The sequence below is a fragment of the Limanda limanda genome, chromosome 11, assembly GCF_963576545.1.
Source record: "Limanda limanda chromosome 11, fLimLim1.1, whole genome shotgun sequence".
NCBI lineage: Eukaryota > Metazoa > Chordata > Actinopteri > Pleuronectiformes > Pleuronectidae > Limanda > Limanda limanda.
Genome location: NC_083646.1, coordinates 13,458,258 through 13,482,938, shown reverse-complemented (window position 1 = coordinate 13,482,938; position 24,681 = coordinate 13,458,258). Strand labels below are relative to the sequence as shown.

Here is a 24,681-nt window from a genome sequence, read left to right as displayed (position 1 = left end):
ATACCCTAAAAATACTTGAGAGGAATTATGCAGAATCTTATCACCGCATTCATTAACCAGAATGACACTTCCACCAAGGCCCAGTCGCCTTATAAAACCACATTTAAATTCACTGTTCTTCCTGGTTTGTATTTGTATCTGCACCAAATAGCACACACTCATAAACATGACTGCTAAATATCCCAGATTTTATTTCAATCAACACTTGTGAATTATTTCCTGAGAAATCAATGAAAATGTTAAAAAAACAACAACTTATGTCTCATGTTAAAGAAAGCGAAAATATGTGCCCTCGGATCCAGATCTGCGCCAAACTTTTATGGGTTCTTCTTTGGGTCGGGTCCCACCCCTCCACACAATCTCATGGATATATGTGGAGAAATGTTTGCGTAATACTGGTAACAAACACACAAAGATGAAAACATAACCTCCATAGTATAAATGATAGCAAGAAACAGCAGATTTCGCAGGAAAACAGATTAAACTCATACTAACATCTGGCTTTTGTCTGCAATGGGAATTGATACAATCAACATTCGCTCTCAGGTCAGGTGACTGTGCTTGATACACCGGTTTTTATCGTCTTCCGCTCTGATCGACAGTGATGGAAACATGACACCCGGGTGACTGCACTCAGCTTTTGTTGTTTTTGTCGTGTTGAACATGAGACTAGGGGGAAAAACAGAAAGGCAAACTCGTCAACAGGCAATGGAAAAGGAGTGGGTGTTTCATTTTTCTGGCAGGTTTACCTAAGTTTTAGGAATATGCGTATAAGGGGCTGGGAGACACCTGTAGAGGGTTTATATTTATCTCTCAATTACAATTATGACAAACGTTCTGCGTGGGAGTTAAGCTTCGGCACTTTGTCTTAAAATTGTGTTGGTTCTTCTTTCCCCTTCATCAATATGAAAATCAATGCTATTTGTATTTCTGTGTAGGTGGGTAGAAATGGGAAACTGGGGGAGTTTTATGTTTAGAAATCTGCCTTTTTTCCCGGAATTATCAGTAACGGTGTTATAAAAATACACATTGATGATAATTTACCACTGACTGAAGTATTTTACTTGGACCACTTTTATCCAACAGAATAATAAATCATCTATTGGGTTTGTGTGTTTGACTTATTATCTTTTAAACTGTTTAGTATATACTGTGTTTAAAAACAGATTTGAAAGCCTCTTATCTTTAAATGTGTCCTAATATTTTAGCTATTACAGATTTTTAATTTAATTTATTGTTTTTAATGTCATGTGAATAAGTATTAAATAGTTTTTCAGTCTTGTACGCTGTACAAGGCTGCTCAGGCTGTGTGACACACTTTGAATCACATTATAAGATGTGCTGCACAAAATAATTCGATTTTAAGTTTAATTTTAAGTCAAAGTTAAACGTGATTATCATTTTCTGGTTCTGGGCATAACCCACGTAAATAAAGACACATAATTATACTGGGACCTCCTGGAAACCCTTTAACGACCACTGGTGAACCCGCGGACCACAGCTTGGGAACCACTCCTGATCTCTATCAGTACACCACAGCCAGGAGTTCCTCTGCAGACAGGGGGCGCTGTTTCCCCGGCGCTGGCGGGTCGTCCAGTCGGGAGGAACAGAAGTTTGTTGCGCTGTTGTTACGCATGCGCACTGGATGCTGTTTGTCCAGTTCCGCTGGTTGACTTCTACCTGGGAGGTGAACTCTCCAGTTTCGGTTCGCCGGTGCGCGGAGGAAGCAGCACCCGCCGGCCGGAGCCCCTCCTCGGACCCAGAGGCGACCACACACCGCCCCCCCCCCCCTCCGGCCCCGTGGAACACCGGGTTGAGTCGGTGCTGGGATTTCTCCGGGATTCTAGAGTCGGCGAGCGGGAGGCAGGTGCGCAGGAGGAGAGGGACTGGTTCTGTGTGTTTCCGTGACCGAGTCCCATCGCTCCCACCGCTGGAAACCCACTGGTTGCTGCCTCGGAGCTCGACCTGTGGTACTTTGATTAGTATGCGGCTGGAGTCCCCGAGCTGCCGAGCACATCATCCAGCCTGAGCTGAGGACCGATCGGCAGCCCTGAAGTGACTCCTCGCCCCGGGGAGGAGGTCGAGGAGGAGGAGGAGGAGGAGGAGGAGGAGGAGGAGGAGGAGGAAGGAGCTGGAGCAACGGGAGGATGATGGGCTTCCTGCGCCGGACGTTCAGCCGCCGCTCCCGCAGCCGCTTCCAGGCTAGAGAGAGGGACGAGCGGGACGGGACAGGTGGAGGAGGTGGAGGAGGGGGGGCTGGGGGGTCGACCGGGAACCCCCTGCTCCTGGCCCATCAGCAGCAGGTCGTGCACGTTCCCGCCGTGGTCACCGGGGGGGCGGCGGTCCACATCCCGGCGGCCGGGACGGCGAGGACCACCATCAGCTGCCGGGTCCTGCTGCTGGACGGCTCGGATGTCAACGTGGATTTGCCTGTGAGTGAACCGGAGCCTGTCCACTGTCCTGCCGGCGGCTCCCCGTGTTTACACCAGTGTGTCAACAGGGAAAGTGCTGCAGGACCAGGTGCTAGTCCAGATCCGGGTGTGCCAAAGTGTGGCCCGGGGCCCAGTGGGGACCATAGGCTGGGTCATGGGGGTCCTTGCAAAAAAATCTAAAGGGTCACTGCGATAGAATTTGATTTACTAGTTTGATTACTAATTCTAAAAAGTCAACATCTCAAATACTTTCTCTCTGTCTTATGTAAGCTGTTCTCTGAATAACTTTGAGTTTTGGACAGTCGGTCATCAGAAGGAGTAACTCCAAGATCTCATCCTGTGACCTGGGACATTGTGTTTGACTTTATAGTAGTATTAGATATTAAAGTTCACAGAAAATCGAAAATTCACTCCTCATCTACTCACCACTATGTCGATGGAGGGGTCGGGTGAAATCTTTGAGTCAACAAAACAGTGTTTGAGTTCCAGGGGTAAACAGCGTTGCAGCCAAATCCAATACGATTGAGTTCAATAATTTTTCAAACGTCATATAAAAAAACAGAAAAAAACCACAACATGCCTCCCTACTGCTCCTGTGGGGTCATCCAGGGGTCAGTTAGCCCCGACATTCAAATTCAACTCGAAAAGTCGTCATTTACGGCTTCATATACACCATGTTTTTATTCTAAACATTGTTTCAAATCGAATTTTACTTTTTTTTCGATATTGGTTTTACATTTGAAGAGTCGGTCAAATGTATTGGATTTAGCTGCAACGCTGTTTACTCTAGGAACTCCTAACGTGTTTTATGGACTCTCAAACACTTCACCCACCCCTCCATCAGCCTAGTGGTGATGAAAGAATGTGTGAACGTTCATTTTCCTGTGGTTTATCCCTTTAAGGGCTCATTGATGCCATGTACTAAAAGAGATACTTCCATTCCAAAAGTTGTAAGGTCACGGTCACGATTAAATTCATTCTCCAAAGTTGAACTCCATGCAAAGCCACGCTGCGATTTGACTCGCCACAGGAAGTAAATGTTCCATTGGCTTCCTTCGCTCCCACAGATTGGCCGGCCCATACTTTACATTAGCAGGGTTGCTGGGCGATACACCGACTAGAGGGCGGATCAGAGTTGAGAGTATCTGACAACAACAAACATGGCGTCGATGAAGGCAGATGCGATAACGAGCCTATTGCGAAAGAAGACCAAGCAGACCGTGGTCCTATTTACTCACAAAATTTATATTGGCTACATTTTCTCCCCATACGTTTCCGGTGATGCTACTCTGTTTTGTCTGTTTTGCCTGTTTCGTCCATATCGCTAATCTTTCAGAAAACATGCACAAATACAGACTAAATACAAACAGAGGGCGAACAGGAGGCTCAGTCCATGTCCGTATCCAAAGCTAACATTGAGCATATAAGAGATTCAATAAGTAGAGCAGAGTTTCCATGCCTGTAGTACCAGAGCGGCCTTTATACTGTGAGTGAGTCTCTGTGCTGTGAGAGGAGCAGCTCCAGATGGAGATGACATTACGTCCCCACTCTCACTGCAGGGAAATCTCACTGACGATACCTGAAGCTGCCCCGTGTTTGCCCCTTTACAGCGTCTCCCTATCACTTTATTCTTCCTCTTCCTCTTCTTCTTTATCTTCATCTTCTTCTCTCTCTCCGCCAGTCGATTTCCCTGCATCTGATCTCCAGCCATCTCCGCTCTCCCCCTTAACTCCAGCCTAATCTTCTGTTGCACTCCCCCGGTGGCCTTCTCCCTTGCTCATCATCTTACTCTTTCACACTCTGCCTCCTCCTCATCCTCCCTCCTCTTCTCCACTTCCCTCCTGTGCTCCATCCCTCTCCCTCTGTCTCTCCCTCTGTCTGTCGCTTTCTCACTCTCTGTCTCTATTCCCCGACTCCCTGATCTGATTGACTAACGCGCGGACTCGAGTGCTACGAGTGTGTGAGGGGTAGGTGGGATGATGAGCGAGCGAGTGTGTGGGCGTGCGTGCGTAAGTGGCTTCTTGTAAGATGTTTTCATTTTGAAGGTCGTGTGTGTCACTGAGGCTGTTGCGTGCGTGCGTCACCTCCGAAAACGCTCCGCCGCTGTATGGTGGGTTATCGGCATATAGGGAGTCTTTCTCTTTATTCCTGCAGGGACATTACAGTCATGACACAAAGCCCCATCTTCTGCTGAGGTATTGCAGCTCCAGCAACAATATGACACATGCTTTGTCGAGCTGGCGGTTGAGTCACAGGTGTGTTGGAACAAGTTTGTTCATGCCCTCTCGTTTTCCCACAGGCATTGACAAAGGTGCATTGAACGTAGTTGAAACTCGCCTATTAAACCTTATTAGTCTGTCACTTCAGGCTGAATGCAGCTAAAACAACAGGCTGAAGAGAAACTGTAAAAAAAATATTTCCTTCACTGTTTGTGAGGCCAACTTTTCCTTGTTCCGGCCCGTGCATGTTGTGCACCCATGTGATAGAGGCTGTGGTTTCAACCAGCCTCTCCACACCTCATGCAGCAGAATGAGGAAAAGCATTGTGGGGATTTATTTTGTATTTTTATCCGCAATCCCCTTAATGCCACTGATTTCCTCACACTTTCAAACGCTCGCCGGGAAGTTTGAACTGGTTATCAGGATCCAAAGTACAAGGCTGTCATCTCTCTGCACACCCACTCTGTGTTATATGGGTCAGACTCGGGTTAGGCCTTCTTATGCGCCGATCACACACACACACACACACACATTTGCTAGTAAACCGTTTAGATAAAGTCTGGGAGATAACACTGAAAGTCGTGCTTAAGTGCAGTAACTTGTGTTCTTGGTTCTGTGTGTTAAAGACAAAGGCCTGAATAACAGCCTCTCCCTTAGGGGCTTGTCCTTTTCTTTTGACCCAGATGCACACACACACAAAAAGAGTTGTGTGTCTCCATGACTCTAACTAACCTTAACCATAACTGCTACTTGTCTTACGCTAATCTAAACCAAACATCTTTTCACCTTAAAATTCATTGATTTATGTGATGAGGACCTAGTTTTGGTTAATATAATGTGAATGTGTAAATAGATTTAGGTTCCCATATCTTGAGTACACGTACACACACAGACACACACACACACACACACAGACAACAGCCATGTTTACTGCCACTACAATTCATTTTGTGGCTGTTATGGACACCAGGTCTGCTTCTAATCCACTTTCACACCTGAAATTTCATACTGGCCAATCTGTGATCTCCCTGAATGATGCACCTCTCGTTTTTATAACACAAACTTTATCCAGACAAGATCATAAACACACATACACACACACACGAGACTTGGTTGAAAACAAAAATAACTTTTAATCTTTTTGTTCTAGAGCAAATCCAAAGGCCAGGACCTTTTTGACCAGATCATGTACCACATAGATCTGGTTGAGACAGACTACTTTGGACTGCAGTTCATGGACACAGACCAAGTCTCAGTGAGTATCGTGCTTACGTCTGTACAGCAGCGGCTGATCGAGCTCACTCTCACCGTCTTGTTCTTTTCTCTCCTGTAGCACTGGCTGGATATGTCCAAGCCCATAAAGAAGCAGATCCGAGGTAGGTTTGAACTGTTCTTCTCATTAAGTGAAATGTGCAGCGTGCACATGGAAGGCGGTGAGTAGGGAGCAGGTGGTGTATTGTCAAATGTTGACATGGTGATTAACATGGGCATTAGAAGCCTTGTTTGCTCTCCAGACAGTAGTGAGGATAAATGATACACGGTGTGTGTGCGTGTGTGTTCGTGTGTGTGTGTGTGCTTGTGTGTGTGTGTCAGATTGATGCAGAAGTGAAACAGGAAAGACACATTAAAACATATAAGAGAGATATAAGATCACATGATGATTTATAGCCTTGGTGACAGGGACAGATGTACTGCATGGAACAAATAGAGTGAACGGATGAAATGAAATGGTTCAAATAAATCTTGAAAATATTCGATTTGATTAGATACATCTTTCATAAAGTTAGCCCTTCATCATCCTCCGTGTCTTTCTCCTCCTGTCTTTCATGTTCAGTCTTTATTCATGCTTTCACCCCTCTTGTCTTCATCTTCTGTAGACGTGTCTCCGTACAGACTCTTCTTCAGGGTGAAATTTTACTCCTCGGAGCCAAATAACCTGCGCGAGGAATTCACAAGGTAAAGATCTCACACACAAATCAGACACACACATGCACGCACACAGTCTTTTCCTCTGGAGCGCAGTGTCGAGGTCCGAAGGGGACGTGAGGCTAATTACTTTGCTGCTATGGGCACTTTTAAATCAGGCCCAAATGGACAGAGACTTGTTAAAGCAAATTATGTGTCAGCGGCGAGGAGAAGCTCGTGATACATCAATTGATTTATGTTCACCCTCGGTGTAAAGCTCTCACTCTGGTTTATTCGTCTTGTTTCCACCAACAGATACCTGTTTGTGCTGCAGCTTCGGCAAGACATTCTGTCTGGCAAGTAAGTTTCTTTGTCCTCCACTCTTTACATTTACATTTAGTCATTTGGGGAGACACTTTTATCTAATGTGAATTACTAGTGAGGGACAACCCTTAAGGATTCAATGCGGTAGGAGTCTTTGAAGTAAGTATGACAAACTTAATCTATTTAAAAGACAAAGTGCATAGAGATAAGGAAGAGAAGGGCACAGTGAGTGGCCCTGCTAGTTTGTTAGTAGTAGTAGTAGATATCACTTTTCCCTTCCTGATACCGTTTTCAATGTGGACTTTACATAACGGACAATACATATTTTAACAGCTCTGAGCTGCTGACCCTGTATGGAAGTAGGCGGCTTCTAATGCTTTATGAGATTGCATATGTTGTAAATGGCAAAATCAGTGCCACTCTTCAAAACTGAAGTCTTGGTTACGGTTCATGTCAGGGTTTTAATTGCGGGATGTCTAGTGTGAAATACAGTATTTCAGAATTGCTGACATGTTGGCTAGCTAAAAACAGCGGTTTTGGAGTTTCTCGTTCCACCATCAGGGCAGAACAGACGTGAACAGTCCGGGCTGTGACTGCCTTGTGTGCGTCTGATGGTTGATAAGAAATAAGTCGATGGGTGCAGGCCCAGTAGTCCCTGTGTCACTGTGTATGCAAACACTATTCATGAGTCATGCGGTCACCGGTAGCCAGTGGAGGTCAATAAACAGCAAAGTGACACCTGCCCTTTACGGCTGAGTGAAGACCAGATTCTGGACCATCTGAAGGGAGCCACACCAGAAGGGCACTGCATCAGTCAGGCAAGAGATACGCAGCGTTTCGTGCCATACTGAGTCATGCAAAACCTGTTTCTTCACATGTTGGGTATTGGAAAGCGGTTCGGCTGATGGACAGATGCAACATGCTCAGATACGGTAGTTCATTGAACATGACACTCAGGTTAAAGCAGTTAATTGGACCTGAGGAGGTTGTGTTTGTTCCAAAGAGAATGAGGGAAGGAAGGGGATAAAGATGTTTGTCTTGAAAACCCACTTTAGGTCAAATAAGTACATCAGGGACAAGACGTCTGTCTAAATTGATTATCCTATCACCTTGGACGTGTAGCAGACAGACATGTTAAATAATGGAAGACAACAGTGTGTCCTTGCACATCGAATAAACAAAATCCACCATTCGTTCCGGCGGGTGAGACATTGCTGCACACATACGTGCGCATACACTTGTTTACAGACACACACACACACACACACACACACACTCACATACATTCACTTAGACTCAGCATGGACATGTTTCAGTAAGCAGTGTCTGGAGAACGGAGAGAAGGGAGAGGTTCGCTGGATGTGAATAATTAATGAGGGATGTGGCAGGAAGGTAAATAGATGAATCAAAGGTGAAGGGGGGGAGGGTCGGGAAAACTGCGGCACAACCGGAGGCGATTGGCTGAATTGAAATTTTGACTAGTCGACAAGACTGTGGCGCTGAACGTAGAGAGATCACCTAAGTTAGCACAGTTTTGTCTGAGGGGAGCATGAAAGAATCACGATAATCATTCAAGTAGTTGGATCCATAGTTTCACTAGATGTAAAGTCACTGAAACACCAAATTCAGTTTTATTAGAATGGTGATGCTGGTCAAGTAATGTCAACAAACCTATATTTGTTCAACATTAAAAGGTACAAATAAAATGAATGATGTACAATAGTTAACTCAGAGGTTAAAATCTAAGAAATAGCCCATCTGTATCTGCTGCACATGGAAACTTGACTGTCTGGTAAAGTGTGAGTGAACACATTTCAAAGAAGCTCAGAAAAGTGTACCCTCATTCGTGAGAACATCTGGATCTCACAAGGAGCATTAAACTGGACACACACACACACACCTCTGTTTAGACTCAGGTCACTCGCAATACAGTACGGGGACTTCTGTGCACTTTTTTTCTTCTTCCTCCCAAACACACACTCAGACAGTGTATTATCCCCCCTCTCTCTCTCTCTCTCTCTCTCTCTCTCTCTCTCTCTGGCTGTCTATCTGGGCCACACATCCCCAGAGTCCAACTCTATTATAAAGCTCAAGATCATGAACAGCAGAGGGCTGCTTATTTTTGGAAAGGGGTTGCTCCACACACACACACACACACACACACACACACACACACACACACACACACACACACACACACCCACCATGTAGGTCATTCTGACACTGTCATGTCTTTCTAACACATGATAACATGTACACACCAAGTCGTGGTTAGGACAGGCTCATCATCAGCGTCTCGTTTTCTCTCTCCAGGCTGAAATGTCCGTATGACATCTCCGTTGAGCTGGCGGCATATTGTTTACAAAGTAAGTCAACTTCACACACTCATTCATATCAATTTCATCTATTACATTTATGCACAGTAAGAATCATATTGAGAGGTTTTATCAACTGTCCGTTCTCTCACAGGACCACACTGGTGATATTTCATGTTGAGCTCAGCAACTACAGATAATTCATATTACTGCTTCCTGTTCTCCAAAGCAAATTCTAAAGCTTAAACATTGATTTTACCTTTCTGGAAGCAGGTGGTTTGCTTGCATTTCATTTGGATATGAAAATCAATGTGCAAATTTGAAACTTGAAACCTTCTCCTTACTGGTGCTGCACAAGTCGAGGGTCATTGGAAAGTTAAAACCCAGAAGACAAAAGATCATGATACTGTGAAAAGTGCATTAAAACGGTTGGTCTTCTGCAGCCGGTCCTCATATCTGAAATATTCAAGCTTTAATGCACCAACAAGGATATTCTTTCAAAACTTATTGTAAAACCAGTGAATTGATTTTCTATTTACAATTTCATATCAATGTACTGGGGGGAGCAGCAGTTTGAAGATACAGGAATGTTTAGTTATAAAGCAGAACTATGTTTCTGCTCCACATGTAACAATTATTGGATAATAGTAAACAGTTAAACGTAGTGTTAGAGTAGCACAAGTAGACAAGTGACTCATTAGAGTCAGTTCCACAGCAATATTTGTCCAAGGTTTGCAAACATTAGTCACAATAAGCTGCTGGTTATAAAGTAGCACTAAACTCCAGACGGAGCTGAACTGAGAAAGTTTAATTCCCTATTTCTTCCTCAAAAGGGAGAGAGTTTTATTTCATGTTTTAAAAAATTATGTAGTTTGAAGTCCTGCACCAACAATACAAAGTGCATATGGGGTTAAAACCATGTTCTGTTCATCTTTTTGTATTTCTGAATATCTTTTCCTTTTCCTTTGTACTTGACATGTTTTTGTGTGCTTCCTCCAGGTGAACTGGGAGACTGTGACTCATTAGGTCACTCTCCTGTGCTGGTGTCAGAGTTTCGTTTCAGCCCCAAACAGAGCGAGCCCATGGAGGCGGACATCTTCAGCAGGTGGATGGACCTCAGGTGAGACGAGACATGCATCTGCTCAGGTTGCAGCTATGTTTTTGCCGCGTCAAAGCAAAAACTACTGAAATCTGAATCAGCGTGGCCACAGAGGACGGCGTCTAAATTTCCCGGTCCCTGCGCTCTCCCCCCTCCTCCGCCTCGGTCCTGCTCTCACTGGTCTGCTTGAAGGATTAAGGGATTAATCCCGGGAGGGTCCTGATTGATTCCAGGCAGTGTTTAACCCAGCCACGGTCTGATTGCTCCCATCTCAGATGAGATTACATACACATATGCTTTGCTTCACCGAGCCACACGAGGACGAACCCACACAGAGTTCATAGTCATTCAAACACACTAAACCAAGACGGAGTCAGTGACGCAGCCGGATAGTTGCTCACCGAGGGTTTCCCACAGATCTCACACCAATTACCAACAGAGGTCATTTTAGCAAGTTGTGTTTTTATTGATAGTCTTCTTTTTCAGGCAGAGCTGCACCAGTGACGGAGGGACTTTTGTTTTTTGTTGTGAAATCTCAACATGATGTCTTATTTTAAATCTTCAGGGGGAAGAGCCCTTCTCAAGCAGAGATTTCGTTTCTCAACAAATGCAAGTGGCTGGAACTTTACGGAGTAGACATGCACTTTGTCAAGGTGTGTGATTGTGTTTTACTGTCACAAATATCACTCAACATGTGTGAGTGCATTGCAAAGTGTAAATTGTTGAGAACTAAAGGTGTGTGTGTGTTTGTGTGTTTTATCTTCAGGGCAGAGATGGAGGAGAATATGCCCTTGGTCTCACTCCGACTGGGATCTTAGTATTTGAAGGCTCCAACAAAATCGGGCTCTTCTTTTGGTAAGTACGTCAAACACGTCTCATCATAAAGTGGGTGCTGTGGCAGCTTGGGGGAGAATAAAGGACATTTTAGTAACATGACAACATATTAATAGATAAAGCAACCATTTTGATTGTTGATAAATTGTATCTGTCATGTTTAAAGCAAAAAATAGGGAAAATATGTCCAATAATATTAATATATAATGATTTCTGTAAAGCCGAACTACTTCATCACACGTTTATGGACATAGATATGGTGATGATATCATGATAAAATACACAATCACTTTCAATGAGTACAGTTATTTTATTACATTTCACACTAATACAGCATATTTGTCTTTGTCTTATGTGTGTGTCTCTGTGGGATTTCTAGGCCCAAAATCACTCAGCTGGACTTTAAAAGGAGTCGACTGACGTTGGCTGTGGTGGAGGACGACGATCAGGTTTGTCTTCCTGCAGCAAAAACACAATCCTCCACACAAACATCCCCAGGCGCGCAGTTGAAAGACGACTAAGTGTGTTTGTTTTGTGTGTTTTTCCTGACTGTGCAGGGTCGGGAGCAGGAGCATACATTTGTGTTCCAGCTGGCCAGCGCCAAGACCTGCAAGCACCTGTGGAAGTGCGCGGTGGAGAGCCACGCCTTCTTCCGGCTTCGACAACCAGCCACAGGCAAAACCCACAACAGTGACTTCACACGACTCGGGTCTCGCTTCAGATTCAGGTAGAGCACAGAGACAGGCTCTTTACTAACAGAACATCACATCATGGATAAAACACACCTGAACAAGGATCATAGAAGTCGACTGCCTCAGTACCAGCATATTGTACATCACATAAAACAGAGCCTTTGTATCTATGGTTACAGCGTATCTATGGTTACATGGATCTGTTCCTATGGCGACTGAGATGTTCCATTCATATTGTTTGCTTTCTTCTGATTATAATCAGACATGGTCAAAGCAAATTCTCACACTTTAAGGCCACTTCCTGTCACTGTCAGCTGAACAAGGCAGTGTGAAGTCTGTTTGACTTTGTCTGAGTCAGTGGAGAAGAGTTACAGGTGGTGGTAGTAAAAATACGAAAACACTTTTACTTTGTACTGTCATCCAGAATGATAAACATACCAATGTCAGCAGTCTAGAACATTCAATTATTACAGTATAATCATAACAGAAATTAATGAGCGCTGTATGCTTATAGAAATAAGAGCTAACACATAAGAAATTCAAGGCTGTTAAATAGAAGAATATAGAAAGGTTTTCTTAGATTAACTATTGTATATATTATATTTTCATATTTTATATTTTTTCCACACAGTGTTTTTTCCCACTTAATCACAGTCAGTCAGTTATAGGAACAGTTTTCTTTGCGAAGGCACGGTTATCCTTTTCAACTGTGCCTTTTTTGAAAGTGAAAATAAATTCCTTTAGCTTTAATTCCCTGGTAGTGAAATCTGCAGTGAGCTTGGACTTGTAAACAACTTGTGGACCTTTCTCTCTCTTTGTTGTCTCAGTGGTAAGACGGAGTATCAGGCCACTCACGGAGGCAGACTGAGGAGAACGAGCACATTCGAGAGAAGGCCGAGCAAGCGATACCCCTCCCGCTCGCAGTCGCTGGGCAAAGGTGGGTCTTATCAGCGGACACACAACCGACGGTGATGACTAACTGCTCCTGTTCTGTCCTTTACATGTGATAATGTGTGAGAGACACATTTTCATAAAGGGCACGTGCTGTTTGAATTCACTGTGTTGTAGAACGCAATGCAGAATGAAAGTTGAGCCGTTCATAGAAAAGGTATGGTGCAGGTTTCTCTCTTAAAAAATGTGGAATTAGTTAATAATTCAACAGGTTTAAAAAATCCTCAGGAAAGTGCTCAAAAATGTCAGACTTCAGGGTTTTGTTTTCGACTTTGACAGAAGCACCTGCTGATTTCTTCAGTTCTCCTTAACCCACATCTTCACAGGCTTGTATAAATAAATGATCAAGTGCTGCCCTGGAATACAAAACTGAACAACAATTCATGTGATGGCAACAGCTGAGCATCAGTAACAATATCTGGGCTGATAAATCAGACTTACACTTCATTACCCCTGTAATATAAAACATAAATATAAATAAGTTAGTTAAGAGACAAACTTCTGAATGCTTTTCTTTGCTAACCGAACGTCTCCCTCTGTCAGTTTCCATTTCTCCTGCCAAGCCTCAACATATCAGGTAAAACACACACACACACACACACACAAATTCAGCCACAACTAAACATAATATTAACATGCTCTTTTAAGTCTCTGTACTTGTGAGGACATTCCATTTATTTCATTCATTCTTTATCCCCTAACCTTGACCTTAATCCACATAACGGCTTGGATAATCTTGACGCTAAAACTAAAATCTCCACTCTGTATAAGAGAAGGTGAAATGTCCTCACCTTGTAGGTTTTCCCACCACTACTACATAGAGAATTTGATGTAATCAGTTTGTTAATCTGCCAGTAATGAGTCTTGTCATTCTTTTCTCCAGCTCTCATGCCAGCCCTGATCCCGGCTTCCATCCAGTGAGTGACCTCATATAAACCACTTTTCATACAAACACACGGCACACGCGCCAGCCACTGATCTGGCTTCTCCCCCGTGACAACATTTAATTACTGCATCTCTTCAATCCCTTGTCCTCTCCTTCCCTCCTCCAGTACCAGCACAACATCCCTATTGGCCGCGATCCGTGGCACACAGCCCACCCAGCTCTCACGCCCCCGGTTTACCTGCGGCCCTCCGGACACACGCCGTCGCACAGGTAAGCCGACGGACCACACACAGAGGCCAGGAGGGTTTAGAGATATTCCAGGACATCTTAGGGGTCCTTGTTTAGACGTTTGGCAGAGGGCAAGTGTCCATTTTGAGTCACTCATCTCACAGTCCTCACGATCTGTTTTTCATCACATTCCATGTCAGTCATACACATCATGTCCCTGTTTGTCTGTCTGTGTGTCTTTTCTTCCTCCGTCTACGTGTGTGTGTGTGTGATCTCCATCTCCTTGTTATGTTCAGGCCCTCTGTCGATTCTACAAGTCCCGTGTCCACTCATCCTCACGTTCCAGAGCGAACGAGCAGCATCCGCCCGGGATCCATCAGTGTGGTTTACAGGGACAAAGTCATGACGGCACTCTGACCCCTGTTAGTCCCCAGGAATCCTTTCCAAACCCAGACTCTTAACACTTAAGCTGACACAGACTCGTACCCCCCCCCCACCCCAGGAGAGAGAAGCTCTGTGTCAATAATGTCAATGTCATGTTGTCTTCATCTATTTGTCACATTCACATCTTTCAATCGGGACAAAGGACAAGTGGTTTTCAAACTGTGAGGCGAAGGGTGAGACATGTGGAAGGTGAAAGGGACACGTGCACGCTGGTGTTCTGAAAACAATGGGAAGTTGAAATTTTGCCCCTTGTCAACACGGAGCAGTGTCAACGACACACAGCTCATGTCCTTTAAAACCCCAATGTCTGCCAAATGCACCAAAAATCGTACTTCCTTGTAGGGTCATAAGTTTGAACCATAGACCGTATATAAAGATGGACAACGTGAAAGGAAGTGGAGACGTGTCGTCCATCGTTGTGTCGGGTCTTTGCGTTGAACAAACTGTCAATATTCACACATTTTTTGATTCTGTGGGACATTTTCCGAGGATATTTTCAATTTCTGTTGTGAGGTGAATGTGTCTATAAATGTCTTTAGAAATTGTAGAGAGAAAAATATTTCTTCGTTTTTAACTCCAGAACTTTCCTGAGAGTCGTTGTGGTTTTAAATTTTCTTTATTATCAAATTAAACCACTGATAGGAAACACATGAACTTCTAATGGTATAATTCTGCATGTTTTAATGGTGCCTGTTCGACAGAATGTAAACAAATATAGGCTAAAACAAAAAGTGCTCAGTTTTTGCAGGGAGACACAACTCACTGACTTGATTGTAACTGTAAACCTCCTCTTTATATCCCCCCGAAATTATGTGAATGATCTTGGAGGTCATGCATGGTTCTATATGGTTTCAAACTTTTAAAACTCCTAATGTACTCTAAACGACAACACTAGAACCCAGATGAGATAAAGATAGGAGCAGGTTTAGTCGCGTTGTGCCTTGGTTTGCTTGCGAGTTACGTTTCAATCCCTCTACATGTTTACTGCAATATCTCTGGAAGACGAAATGTATCGTTGTGCCTTAGAAATCTAGCCCAAGCTAATTTATCACTTTGAAGGGAGTGAAATAAAGTGATGTGAGAGCAGAGTGAGGTCTCAGCCTCCTCAGGTGGAAGGGCCCAGATAAGCACATACTCTCTGCTGGTTTAGGGATTAAGCTGCTTCATGTATAGTATATATCTGTAGTTTCGGTGTGAGATAGAAACCTCCTGCATCTGCTGTGTTTGTGCTTTGAAAGTGAGTTTGCTGAATACACTTTTACATTCAATTTACATCAGGTTATGGATGAATTAAATCAACCAGCTGTTTACAGAGAACTTGGCCAAGGTTTTTGGTGTTGTAGTGCGTCGCCTTTTACTCTGTGATGTTTACTGGAATCACATGATGCCTTTAGGGGTGTTTCTTTATTGCCTTTCAAATAAACAAGATGTTTGAAACTGGAAAATGCAAAAAGCGTGTGTCCTTCAGTTTTTTTCCTTTCACGTAATGTCAATTTCAGCATTTCAGAGAAAAAAAAAGTTTGTTTTGATCACATGTCATCTTCAGTTTCCCACTGAGCTGTCCTGCGTCAGAACATCAGTTCAGCATCGAGGAGAATGAGACATCGTACTCTGACAAGATCCACCATCACAGACGCCACACACACAGCCAGGACACGCTCTGCCACACACACACCAAGAGCAGTGAGTACACTTTGTGCAGTGTGTGCATGTGTCCGCACCAACATGTCTTAAAACAATAGTCATGTGCCTGTGTGAACACTGGGACAGGTTTTGTCGGCTGTAATGATTCATTCTTACAACTCGCCATGAAAGTATCTTCCCAGTGAAATCCAGTGGCAAACTCAACATTCAGGCCCTTTAAATCCTCAATATAATGTGATTTCAGCAAAAAAAAGTTGTTTCAATGTGCGTATGTGCAGCAGAATATAGATTTAAAACAGACTCAGTTGATTCTTTATCCGTTAATGGCATCCATCCATCCACTTATCCATCCATCAATGCACCCATCCATCCATCTTTTCTGTACTGTATATGTATGATAATCTGCAGATCTCACTGTAAACAGTGTGCAACAAATTTCAAAGTAATAACAGTCATATAACACATTTCAAACAAATTTTCTGCAATTCAAAGTGCTTTTTGCATATTCTGGGATTTTCAAATGTTCTTTTTGACCTAAATGACACAAGATTATTCACCTCCATTGTACTAAGGTGGTGGCAGAAAGCTCAGGGGCAGATTTGCCTACGAAGAACTCAAGAGCAGAGTTTATTTCTGATAATACAAATAAATACAATAAACGCCACCTTCCCTCCAACATCCAACCATCATCAGCGTTCATCTAAGTAACACAATGACTTGAACCTGTTACAGTATCTGGCCCGTGGTGTGTGTTTTGTGTGTGTGTGTCAGAACGTCGAGCTCCTCCCTGCCCGGCGGATGAGTTGAACATCTCTCAGTCTCTGCTCAAAGCCCTGGAGTCAGACAGCGATTCCCCTCCCTGGCCCTCGCTGCCCTCTCTTCACGTCAACATCGACAAAAAGGTCAAGCACATTTCCCAAGCGCTTCCCAATCATCTCCCAAGTCCCATTCTACTGACAAAAAGAGAGGTGGATCAGGTCTGTTTTTTTATACCGTTCTGCTTGTTCCCTGTTGCAGGGAGAGGAGAAGCAGCTGTCTGAAAAGTCTCTGCACCCCCCTGCCTCCCCGGCGATGCTCCCTGACCACCTTAAATGTAACATCCTCAAAGCCCAGATGGAGGCTGCCTTCAGGGTGAGTTTATGAAGCTGTTTACTGAGCTGGCTCTCTAACAGCACAGCAGAGTGGAAGCTAAATATTTGCATCCTTCTGTCCTGCAATATATAGAAGGAAGCTCCGACAACGCCCAGAGGGAGGAACTCAAATGAGACACTCAGTGACAGGCCAGTGTTCCCACACCATGTCCACATGCTTACACGTGTTTCTAACACATACGACTCACTCTCCATGTGATAACTCTCATCTTTCAGGTATCAGAGTTCATCCCAAGACTCAGCTGCGTCCAGCCTGACTGCCGACAAGGCGTCTCATTGGCAGGAGCGCAACCCAACGCCGGACAGACTGCACCCCAACGCCAACCAGAGCACCAACCGCAGGAAACGACTGGTCAGACAGTTCAGCTTGTGAGTATTACCACCGAAGGGCAGAGCTCCTGAGCAGCGTTTGAGCCTCAATGAGATCAAAAATGCTCCCTGGAAATAAATATCAAAGAACTTGAAACAAGCGCTGCCTCTGCCCTGTGAAAAATGTAAGTTTCTTCAGAACAGTGTTGTGTAAGTAACTCAACCTCACTCTCACTTTATTGCACGTCAGTAACCATGAGGATGAAGATAATCTCCCAGAAGCCCTTGCAGCCATCTCCTTGCAGAGTACGGGAAAGTCAGCATCCAGCTACTCACTGGACAAACAGATACAGCCGTCCATATACCCACAGGTAACACACTCTCAGACTCATATCCGGGGATTAATCCACCCCCACAGTATCATCCAGAGGTAAACAGAGTATATATTGTATATATATATATACTGATGTGTATTCCAGGTGGACAATATGCCAGCTCTGGAGCTGGGTAGTCCATGCTGTCGCTCTCCTTCACCCTCCCCCCACCTCTCCCCCTCTTGCTACGGTAGCTCCATCCCTCACCTGGTCCCTTACCCCGCCGCCCATAGCGACAGGTAAAACACCTCCACTCCTCTCTGTGGGACTCAAGTCACAGCATTTTAAAGAGAAACCTTGTTGGTAGTTTTCACATCAAGATTTCACACAAACAAATTGTATTCATGAAAGACAATGCTTTGTTAAGGATTAAATCAACCTTTTTTTGTTTTCTGATCCCAAGAGGCTTTTCACTTTCTCAGGCGGTTTCATTTAAGGTCAAAGGTCGAATGTTGACACAAACAGGAAAGACAAGAAAAGTTTTCAATGAGAATAATCTAATAATCTCTCTGTATTTTAACTTTTTAAACTTTTTGTTTCTTCTTTTCTCTCCCTTTAATCATCTCATGACCCCCAGATTGTATTTATTAACCCCCTGTTGGAGGGCCTGACCCTCTGGCCTAACCTAATGAACTGTATTTTAATGGCTTATGCCTACACATTATTGGAGTCTTATAACACAATGATTAATACTATATCAGTAGTATATCAGGTGCCATTTTTCTACAGGACAAATATTTATACAGACATTTTACCATAATGGTCTATTTGGCTGACCTGCAGGAGCTTTACTTGTAATGAGGTATATATATTTAGTTTTACATTATGTAAGTTTATTTTCTTATTCCACCACTGTGTTGATATTTGTTTAAGCTCACAAACTAATTTAACATTTTGAGGCAGGTGCTGTGGCCTGCTGGGCACCTTCAAACCATGTAAACGTAACATCCCTGGTTTGATCTTTACATACTGGTCACCGCCCAGTAAACAGGGCTCTGTAGATAGAGAGAATCATTTTGGTGGTTCAAGAGAAGAAAGACATTTCAAAGACCCAAAACACTGGACAACAGTTGCTCGTCTGAGCATTTGCTTTTAAATTGATTAGTTTTTCATTATTTTACATAACTTTGAAATTTCAACCATAACAGGATTTTGTTTGTATAATTTAAATTCAAGTCGTGTCTAACTGCATTTCAGGTCAAAACTGAGTTAAGTCTAGACTCTGACGTTCTTACATCTGTTTTTCCATAAAGGAATTATTATGCCGTTTAAATGTATAATTGTGGGCAGGGAAAAAAAGTGAATAGGTTTAGCAGAGCAGACTGCCGTCTGTGTGGCTGCTGACTCATAATGTGAAATTCACATCTTTTTAATCAAATCATAAAGTGTTTGTGTAAATATATTTTTCCTGAAGGAGTTAGATAATCGAAACATAACGGTTTTACAGCTTATTTGCCTCATACTCAGGTCGGCTTCAGTATTTGCTTCATCTTTTTGTGTTGTTTTTATCATGGGTACTTTAAAATTGTTTTTTTTGCTGCCATCTTAACCTGATATCTCTTTTTTTTTAAATGCCCATTCATTCTCAGGGAGACATTTATCTGGTTGGAAAGTGGATCTGTAAACTTGTTATAATTAGAAGTGTGTGTGTGTGTGTGTGTGTGTGTGTGTGTGTGTGTGTGTGTGTGTGTGTGTGTGTGTGTGTGTGTGTCTACAGCGGTGAGGAAACCAGGTTGGACAGAGAGAAGATACTCAGAGCTCTCCTGATGACCGAGCTCTGAGACCTTGACCCTTGACACCTTTGATGGACATTAGACTGGAGGCGTAAAAAAGAAGTCCCAAAGTCGCTGGCTGCAATCAACATTTGTATATTTGCATAATACATTCAGCAATTATAAATATATATTTGCATAAAGGCAATTGTTATATTTGCTTAACTGTTATTTTAGAAGGATGGTTCTTTACATTCTTTGGATTAAAACTATAAACTATAGGCTAAGTGAGAGAATCGAATGGACACATGCGCGCACACACACACACACACACACACACAAACACACACACACACACACACACACACACACACACACACTACAGACACGCTTCAGATGTGACTGGTGCTGCCTGCATGATAACTGTGGTACAGTTTTGGGGTTCTGTTTAGGTTTATGTGTGATTTCATCATCACTGTGTCCATGTTGACTTCTAAACTGTGTTTCAGACAGCGACTGTTGAAGCATCAAGGTCTACACTTTAAATAACAAACAATCCAAAAGTCAATTCACTTTCAAATCAGTTTGTTCACATTGTAAATAAACTTTGTATTTAATATGCTGAACATAACAGAGCCGGCTGTGAGGGCTTGTTTCCTGAATGCATTTACTCTCATGTCAACCGTCCACTTTGACATGGCAAAGCATTTGCAGTATTTGAGGTTGAATAAACTTCCTGAACTGATTGCATTGAAAGTGAATTATGACTGCGTGTGGATGATGTTGACACTGGATCGTACTGTAAGACGCTGCACTCTCAGTCTGTCCACTGGAAGGAGACAAAGCCGCAGTCACGGCTGAAAACACGGATCCTGTAGCACAGGTTGTCTCCAGGAACAGATCTTGAATCACTTTGCTTTTGTTTGCAGGCAGTCAGTGTTTTCATCTCACATCCAATGAAAACTGGTTTCAGAAGTAATTTTCTTATAAATAGCCATAAACCTGCTGCTCAACTAATGCACTTCTTTTGTCACGGCCACTTCTGAGGGCGTGTTCCACCTCCTGCTGTACTCAACGTGTTGACTGAGCTGTTCCTGCCCTCAGTTTGATTTTAATAAAAGACACATCATGAGTTTGACAACTCTGTAGTAGCATCTTTGGTCTTCGCACTGACATGGGAATGTGGCCCGGCCTCGCCCTACTTGCCTGTGCGTTAAGTGTGAAGGCCTCACCCTCCCTCTGAGGGAATGTTGTTATAAAGAATATAACTGATTTATCTACCTCTACACACCTGTTACAGTGCAGTGAGTCAGCCTGTAATTGCACCTCTTGTTTTATCCCTCTGTGAACCAGTTAGCACGAGATGCACAATGGATCTGGTATGACCCGAGGAATGTGCTGCGAATGTTTACGTCTGAACTAATTAGTGTGGATGTGACCGAAATATTTATTGCAACCTGCTGTGTCAAGTCGGAAAATAAGATAATCCCATTCGAGGTCAAATGTTACTATATAACAAGACTTGTGTTGGAATAACTGGGTATGTTTGGCTTTTAACCCTTTTCTACCGTAGACTTAGAAATAAAATGCAATGTCAATTCCCCTCATTTTTCAACTTTCAACCTTGATTTTGAGCCAAACATGTTGATTTAACAATACACATGACATGGAGCAAATCACACATTGTGAATAGTTTAACCAAAACCAACATTAAAATAAGATTTATAGCCACTGCCACTGAGGAATGGGACACAGGCAGCAGCTATGACTCCATTACACTCATTATATACATTAACAGCTAAAGGTTTATCACAAAACATGCTGTCAGCATTTATTTTCTGATAAACAGATGGACTGAGCCTCCAGCCAATCAGCAACAAGCCTTGCAGCAGGTAACAACATTTTAGCACCGCATTGTGTTCTATTATTTGTTGTTTTCTGGTTTGCGTTTGTGATTTGATATTGTGATTTGCACCGTGGGTGTCCCTATAGACTATCTTATATTGAATAAATATGACAATATTAATCGCAAAAAGAAAAATACACAATCATCCCCTCTTTCTGTCTGCACCCTTCATTTCCTGATATCCTTTGGATTGGATTTAATCAAAGATGCAATTATATTATTTTATTCCAATTCTTGAAATGTATATTATTCACGCTTAAATTCTAAAACACATTTCAAACTGGGATAAAACACTTTCAAAAGTTTTTTTTTTAATTGTTAAACTAACACATCACACAGCTTTTTCCCCACGATAGATGATGTACTGTGTATTTAAAATCTGCCTGTAAAACGATTCAAGTTAAAATATTATTAGTATTTGGAGCTTTGCTGTGAGGCTTCTAATAGTGTTGCTGTGCCGGTTTTGTAAGTGGCAGAGTGAGTGTGTGTTTAAAAGGGATCAAGTTGGGTGGGGTGCACAAGATTGTATTACACAATGACAAATCTGCCCTGAGGGGGTCTGACATGGTTTTGTCTTGCTTCCCTCTCTCATCCCCCCTTCTTGCACTCTCTATGCTTCACTTTTTCACACCGTGTAAAAAAGAAAAACAAGGCCATCGCCTGACATAATGTGTTTTGTGTGTCTGAGGGACAATAGTTTCCTTGCCGTAGCTTGTGTGTGAATGTGGGAAACAGAGGACGCCGAGGACAGCGTGAGGGAGATCCCCTTGTTTGACCTGCAGCTGTATCCTGTCAGCGGCAGCTCCGCCTGTGACAGCACAATAAGTACAGCGCGAAGAAAAAATGAAAAGCTCACCGGGCAAAAGGCGAAAATCAAACAACTGGAGATCAGCAGACTTCATGTTATGTTTATTTATTTTTTTCAGGATGGCCACAGCGGGACAGCCTGAGCAGGAGTTTGAGCTCCGACTGTGGAATGCGAGTACAGCAACACGGAAACTTTTCAGGGCACAAATGGCAATTCAATTCACGAGGTACACATCGGAGGTGTGCTCTCCACCTGCTCTCTGAAGGAGTTAGCTAACAGGGGAATTGGCAAAGGAATTTTGTTATAGACTTAACTGTTTATTCGATCACATTTCCCCAACATCAGCGCAGATGGTGGAAGGAAGACAAGGGAAAGTGTGATGGGACTGATGAGTCCTTACGTTACAAAAAACATGTAATCAAATCTGCCAGAAACAAACTCCGGCTCCTGATATAGACTCGTTTAGCTGAGAGCTTGTTACAGAAATTATCCACAAGTGTGCAACCCCGTGGCGAGGCTACTAGAACCGGGGCTGTACTTTTTTTAGGTGGGAATCCAAACACAAAAGGTAAGAGAACATTGGCAAATACACAACAAGGAAACTGACCAGTATAGGGCGCACAACAAGGGATGTATGAGATGTCACATTTCCTTTTTTCGTTTTTGTAAGTGAAGTCCGATGCAAGGCTCCGACTATTTGACAAACTCACAGTGTAACATAGTCATTCAAAGATACTGCTATTATATTCGTTAATAGTCTTATTGATTAGCAGTGCATTGATATTTGGCATAATGTAAACATCTTAGTTTCACTACTAACTTCTTCATGCACTAAAGCTTCCAATACAATCACTATGTACTGTATCAAATGTGAATAAACATAAAATGTATTGCATAAACAGATTGAGTATTAAAACATCAACACAGCCATGTGTAATACTCACTCTCATCGTTTTCACACTCGCACGTTCACTCTTCACAGAAAAGCTTCAGAAAAGATTAAGCTCGGTTGCTACTCGGTCTTTCTTCTCTAGTTTGGCTAGCAAATATATCAGAGTGATTAAAATATCGTAACATGTTTAAAAAAAATCTCTATAAAGCTTTTAAAATACACACTGTGCAATATAAGACAAAACTGCTATTTTCTGGGCTAAGGCCCCAATGATTTTGGTATAAAATACATTAATTTCTGTTCTTAAAGATATAAATAACACAGCTAAAAGACTTTTTTTTTTTGTTTTTTTAAACCTATACATTACAAGTCACTTTCACATGACCTCTGTATGTGTGACCCTACAGCAGGGTCAGGTCCAGGTACTGTCCCGCCTGCTTGGACATGAGAGCGGGGAGGGACATGAGGGCGGCGTCACCTCCGCTGGACTGACCAATCAGACTGCTGTTCAGGAGGGAAACGGACTCCAAGGGACTCTGGAGGGGGGGAAGCAGAGAGAGAGAGAGACAGAAGTTTATTATCCCAGTGCAAAAGCAACAAACTCACACCAGCACCAGATGTGAGCCATCACCTTCTTCACCGCTGGAGGGCTACACCTGCAATTACCCACCTAATGAGCATTACACTACACACACCAGCAACTGACCGTTCACTAAACCACGTCCCCCTGAGTTACGTTTTTTTATGTTTGTCAAGCTTTGCATTCTTGCAAACACATAGAAGTAACGATTACTACGACTGGGATTACTAGTATATATTTTTTGGGCATTTCACCTTTATTGATAGGAAAGAAACAGCAAAATGGGGAGAGAACCAGCTCCAAGCCACCCGCGTTACCAGGTGAGCCGGCAGGCTCCCCAGTTAGATAGTTTTAACAAGTCTAACTTGAGCAGAGGACTAAAGTAGCCTTTCCTTAACCTTTTGCTCTTATGTTTTTGTTTTAAAAACCTGATGAAGACACCACTACTTTACTAAATCATGAGAAACCAAGTAAATCTACTACTTCAGAGCCATGAATCCACATTGCTTTAGCATATGGAGAAATTCAAAGCTTGATATCTGCCATGCGTAGTTCTGGCAGTAAAGGTCAGGGTTTAATGAACAGTCAATTGACCCTAATAGCGAAATGCTGCTACCTATAAAGACTCAGATGAAAGAAATAGTAGCCAGTGTTTGATAAGGCAGATTTAAAGGATCCTACAGTCAGAGAACAACATCCTGTAACAAGGGTATAAAACAAAACCAAAGGATTGATTGAGAATCAGAGAGAATTCCTCTAACCACTCAACTCAGTGAGATATGTTCATTGTTGCTTCTGTGCGTGGTTAGTGGAAAACTCCCTCTTCAGAAAGAACACATCACTCGTCGTGTCGAGTCCTGTAACCCTCGGTGACCCGTCGAGACCCAAGCCCAAGCTACAATCACTGTCTAAACTAGATCTCCCCCCCCTCGCTGAACCCCCAACCAATCCTTACCTGCCACCTGCTTTAGACACC

General features: G+C 43.1%; 1 protein-coding gene across 1 annotated transcript; it reads left to right on the top strand.

Annotated features, from left to right (window-relative positions):
- Positions 1-2,096: 2,096 nt before the first annotated feature.
- epb41l4b (erythrocyte membrane protein band 4.1 like 4B) lies at positions 2,097-19,839 on the top strand. Its single transcript, XM_061081922.1, has 23 exons — positions 2,097-2,432; positions 5,802-5,906; positions 5,985-6,027; positions 6,529-6,607; positions 6,872-6,916; positions 9,194-9,246; positions 10,195-10,315; positions 10,860-10,947; positions 11,061-11,149; positions 11,508-11,577; positions 11,686-11,855; positions 12,648-12,757; positions 13,315-13,348; positions 13,655-13,688; positions 13,824-13,927; positions 15,876-16,012; positions 16,745-16,875; positions 16,991-17,104; positions 17,198-17,253; positions 17,341-17,493; positions 17,684-17,804; positions 17,913-18,046; positions 19,525-19,839. Exons 1-23 carry the CDS (start codon positions 2,148-2,150, stop codon positions 19,586-19,588), a joined length of 2,340 nt encoding a protein of 779 aa, XP_060937905.1. The 5' UTR covers positions 2,097-2,147; the 3' UTR covers positions 19,589-19,839.
- The last annotated feature ends 4,842 nt before the right edge of the window (positions 19,840-24,681 follow it).

Bases quoted from the DNA above. Each gene is read 5' to 3' on its own strand.
- epb41l4b (XM_061081922.1), top strand. From the start codon at position 2,148: ATGATGGGCTTCCTGCGCCGGACGTTCAGCCGCCGCTCCCGCAGCCGC. The intron at 16,876-16,990 runs GTCAAGCACATT...TCCCTGTTGCAG, and splicing joins ACGTCAACATCGACAAAAAG to GGAGAGGAGAAGCAGCTGTC. The intron at 17,254-17,340 runs GCCAGTGTTCCC...CTCATCTTTCAG, and splicing joins AATGAGACACTCAGTGACAG to GTATCAGAGTTCATCCCAAG.